Genomic DNA, 4454 nt, shown 5'->3' with positions numbered 1-4454 from the left:
TTAAGGTTTCGACTAATTATCTCGTAGCAAAAGCCCACAGCATTGCCTACCTGTTCCCATGTTACCCCTGCACCAGGCGTGGTTATGACAGAAGGAAAGAGGGGCCAGGACTGAAACGACTTTGCCAGGCTACATAAATCATTAGGAATTCACAACTGCAAAGCCGTGTATTCTTTTCCAACAGGTTGTTGAGCTGTCACATTACAACTTGTTGCTATATACGGCGCTATTAAAATAAATCACTGCATGTAACAGGTTCTGCTCTGCCACCTATAAGTCATTCTGCATTTTACACCTGGGAGGCGGGCCCGGTTCTGCGAAGTCGCGCCGAACTGCGGCTTCATTCGAAATAGCCGGGAAGGGGAGGGACCTGGCAGGAGAAAATACAAACAAGTTTCGTAAAATAACTTTCCAACAAGACCTCGCTGTCATCTCAGCTAATTACGGCTCTGATACGGCTTATTAGCGCATACCCACCTTTGCTACCTTGCTTCTCCACCCACCACCCTTTCAGATCTCTGTCCTGGCTCCGCCTCTCGCCGGCGTTATAATGGGCTGGTCTGAAAGTGGTGGAGAGACACAGAACCACAGGGGAAGAGAGAGATAATGACAATAACACTAATAACCCTAATAACCCGGCTGCTGCCCGCGCCGCAGCGAGGACCCAGCCCGGCGTCCCGGCCCTGACGGGGGCCGAAGCCGGAGAGAGAGCGGAGTACCCCGGCCTCCCGCCAGAGCTTCTCCCCGCGGCCGGGGAGCGCCGGACGGTCCCATCGCCAGCGCCCCCGAGGAGGACCGGCACCGGGGGGACGCGGGGAGGAGCCGGCTCCGGCAGCCGCCCGCCCGCTCGCACCGGCTCGGCGGGGGCCTCCTCGCCCCTCCGCGGCAACCCGCTCTCCGCCGGCCCCATGGAGCAGCGAAAGTAAAGAGCGAGAAGGACAAAAAAGGGGGGCGGCAAGAGAGCGAGCGCCCCGCCGGGGGAGAAGGCGGTGGAAGCCGGAGGAAGCGCACCGGCCCCCGCTTCGCCGCCGCGGGCGGCAGGGCACCGCCGCCCGTCCTCGGCGCCCGACGGCGGGGAAGGGGCCAGACCCCCGCCAGCGACCGGCTGGCCGCGGAGCCCCGCTGCCCTGCCCTGCCCTGCCCGCCGCCGCGGAGCTGTCCAAGCCGCCGCGGAGCAGAAACCCCCGGGCCGCCTCGCCGCCTCCCGCCGCCCTTGAGGCCGCGCCGAGGGGCGGGGGTCGCGCCCGCCCAGCGGAGCCGCGGGGCGCGGGGGGGCCGCCGGCGCCGCCGCCATGAAGCTGGAGGTGTTTTCGCAGCACTACGAGGACAAGCTGAGCGCCGGCAGCGACCAGGAAGGCAGCGGCTCCCTCTCCCCAGCGCCGGCTGAGAGCGAGCTGGGCTCGGACGGCGACTGCGCCGCCAACAGCCCGGGCGGCGGGGCCGTGCGGCCGGGGCACCCCCCGCCGCCGCCCCCCGCCCCGCAGCCGCCGCCGCCGCCGCCGCCGGCCGAGAGCGCCAAGGGGAAGCCCTACACGCGGCGGCCGAAGCCGCCCTACTCCTACATCGCCTTGATCGCCATGGCCATCCGCGACTCGGCCGGCGGCCGCCTGACCCTGGCCGAGATCAACGACTACCTGATGAGCCGCTTCCCCTTCTTCCGCGGCGCCTACACCGGCTGGCGCAACTCGGTGCGCCACAACCTCTCCCTCAACGACTGCTTCGTCAAGGTGCTGCGCGACCCGGCGCGGCCCTGGGGCAAGGACAACTACTGGATGCTCAACCCCAGCAGCGAGTACACCTTCGCCGACGGCGTCTTCCGCCGCCGCCGCAAGCGCCTCAGCCGCGCCGCCCCGCCGCCGCAGCCCGCCCGCCCCGCCGCCGCCCCGCCGCCGCCGCCGCAGGAGGCGGCCGGAGCGGGCGCCGCGTCCCCCGGCGGTTCGCCGCGGTGCTGCTGCGCCTCCTCTCCCTGCAACTGCGCGCCGGGCCCCGCCGCCAAAGAGGCAGCGGCGGGGGGCGGCGGGGCGGCGGCGGGCGGCGGCGGCGGCGCCAAGTTCTCCAGCTCCTTCGCCATCGAGAGCCTCCTCCGGCGGCCGGCGGGGCCCCGCGCCGCCCCGCAGCCGCCGCCGCCGCCGGCCCACGCCCGCCTCCTCTGGCCGGCGCCGCCCGCGGCCCCGCACCTGCTGCCCGGCCCCTACCCGCTGCTCCCCTACCCACCTGCCGCGCAGCCCCCGCCCGCCGCCGCTCTCTACGGCGGCGGCCTCCTGCAGCTCTGCGCCTACGGGCTGGGCGAGCCGCCGCCGCTGCTGCTGGGGGGCGGGCGGCAGGCGCTGGCCCACGGCGAGCCGCCGCCGGCGGAGCGGCCGCGGGGGCCGCTCTTCCCCGCCGCGCTCCCCAAGGGCGGGCGGGGGCCGCCGCCCGGCTCCCCGCTCTACGGGCCCCTCCGGCTGGCCGGGCCGCTGCAGCCGGCGGCGGGGGCCTCGGCCTCGTTCCAGCCGTACGCCGTGGAGACCCCCCTGGCTTAATGGAGCCCCCCTCCTCCCCTGCGAGGGGCCTGCCCGGGGAGGCGGGGAGGGGGAAAGGAGGAGGCTCTGGATCCCGCACTTTAACTCCAGAGGCGACCGAAGCCTCCAAGCAAAAGCCTCGGTGACTGTGCCTTAGTGAAATGACAGTGGGTTTAACTTAAACCAAAAAAAAAAAAAAAATTAAAAAAAAAAACCCCAAGCAACTGTCGTTTTGGACATAGCCATGAGCCTCAAGTGCTTCTTACTGTTCGTTGAGACTACTTGACTTCAGCCATTCCCTCGCCGCCTCCTCCCCCCCCCCCCCCCCCGTGTCCCCGCACCCCCCGCCACCGAAGCCCTGGGCCGGGGCGCGGGCGCGCCCCCGCGGCGGCGGGCGGTGGCGGCAGCCGGGGACGCGCCGTGCGCTGGGGGGGCGGGGGGGGGAGGGAGGGAGGGGGCCGGGGGCGGCTGCCGGGAGGAGCAGGGAGAGAGAAAGGGAGGGGGCCGGGGGCTGCGGTGGAGCCGGAGGTCTGTACTGCAAAGCGATGCATCACTGTGCCAAAAGAAACCTTCTTCTCCTGTCCGGCAACTAGCATTTCGTGGGAAGGGAGGACATTAAATTATTTATAAAAGTAGTGTTTTTAACACAGAGAGAGTGCAGCTTTTTTAATTAATTATTGTTCTTGGAGGGGGAACGGGAGAGGGGAAAGGGCTCAAGGAAATGTCAGGCGTTGTCTCCTGAACTGGTTGGCGTTGTACGTCTAAGGCCAACACCACTGCTACTGGAAAGAAAAGAGTAATTTTTTTTTTCGTATTTTATTTTTGTGTTTGTATATAATATATGTGCGTGTGCATTTCATTGACGCTCGGCCACAATGTTTTTTCCTTTTTTTTTTTCCTTTCCTCCTCTCCCCCGAATAAAAGCTGCCCCCTAAATAAAGATGGTAATAAGGAGACGAGCGTGATGGCTGTGCTGGCGTGGAGGGAGGGGAGCCCGCCGTGGGGTAACCTTGGCCGAGGAGGACTTGATCTTAAAGGTGTTTTCCAACCTAAACGATTCTATGTGCTGCTTTCCTCCCCATCCCTGCCGGCGGGTAGAGGTGCCACGTACGGACCCGCCTTGTTTTGACCACGGGAGGTGAGAGAGGTTCTCCTCTTGGGCTGCCGCCAGGTTTGGAAATCCTCTTCAGTTCCTCGAGTCAAATCAGGTTTCCCCGCCGGTGCTCAGCCCTGCAGAAAGGCTGGCGATTTGCAGGCAGGCAGCTGCGCGGGCAGGCAGATTTGCAGGCTGGCAGCCCGGCTCGGGGGCAGCCTGCGGAAATCCTGAGCATCTGCCTGCCTTTTTTTTTTCCCCTCCCCCCCCCCCCCGAAGGACAGCAGGCGACATGTAACCGTGTTGTCATCGCTCGGTCCAAAGAAAAGTGGCTTCGTTGGCACGGCCGGGCTCCAGCTGCTTTTGGTGGAGGCGGCCCCGCTGGCACCTCCCGCGGGGGAAACCTCTGCGGGGTGAACGCTGGTGAATGTTTGCCGGTGATAAAAAGTTTACGGACGTTGCCTCCTGCCGCCGCGTGTTGCGTTAAGGCTGTGCCGCGTTGTCAGCAGCGAGCGGGAAAGGCTCAGCAAGACGGAGTGGGAAAAGGCGAAGGGTGGGGTTTTAACTGCCCGTGGGACTGAATCACGGTGTAGTGGCGTCCCCGACCTCGAAGAGCTGCGAACAAACGCCGACATGATAATTCGGGGCGTGGGGGTTCGTTCGTTTGTTTTCATTTAAAAAGGGATGAAAATAGGCGGGCTTTTTCCCCCTCCAAGTCTTCTGGAAGCACAGATCACCTAAACAAACGGTGGCAAGCAGAATTTGGGGCGTTCTTTTTTTCTAATTGCTCTTTTTTCGGACCCTGGACTTTCTCCCCCACCTCCTTGTCCCTCGGCGCCGGGGTTCAGCCGCTGAACAGC

At 65.3% G+C, this 4454-nt stretch overlaps 1 protein-coding gene across 1 annotated transcript; it reads left to right on the top strand.

Annotated features, from left to right (window-relative positions):
* The first annotated feature begins 1292 nt into the window (after positions 1 to 1292).
* Positions 1293 to 2738, top strand: FOXQ1 (forkhead box Q1). Its single transcript, XM_087737136.1, has one exon. The coding sequence runs from the start codon at positions 1293 to 1295 to the stop codon at positions 2520 to 2522; it is 1230 nt and encodes a 409-aa protein (XP_087593262.1). The 3' UTR covers positions 2523 to 2738.
* Positions 2739 to 4454: the final 1716 nt, after the last annotated feature.

Source organism: Nipponia nippon, unplaced genomic scaffold, assembly GCF_047370975.1.
Source record: "Nipponia nippon isolate SJK-2023a ecotype South Korea unplaced genomic scaffold, ASM4737097v1 scaffold_1, whole genome shotgun sequence".
Taxonomy (NCBI): domain Eukaryota; kingdom Metazoa; phylum Chordata; class Aves; order Pelecaniformes; family Threskiornithidae; genus Nipponia; species Nipponia nippon.
The sequence above is the reverse complement of the archived record's forward strand: the minus strand, read 5'-3'. Positions and strand labels throughout refer to the sequence as shown.

Bases quoted from the DNA above. Each gene is read 5' to 3' on its own strand.
- FOXQ1 (XM_087737136.1), top strand. From the start codon at position 1,293: ATGAAGCTGGAGGTGTTTTCGCAGCACTACGAGGACAAGCTGAGCGCC.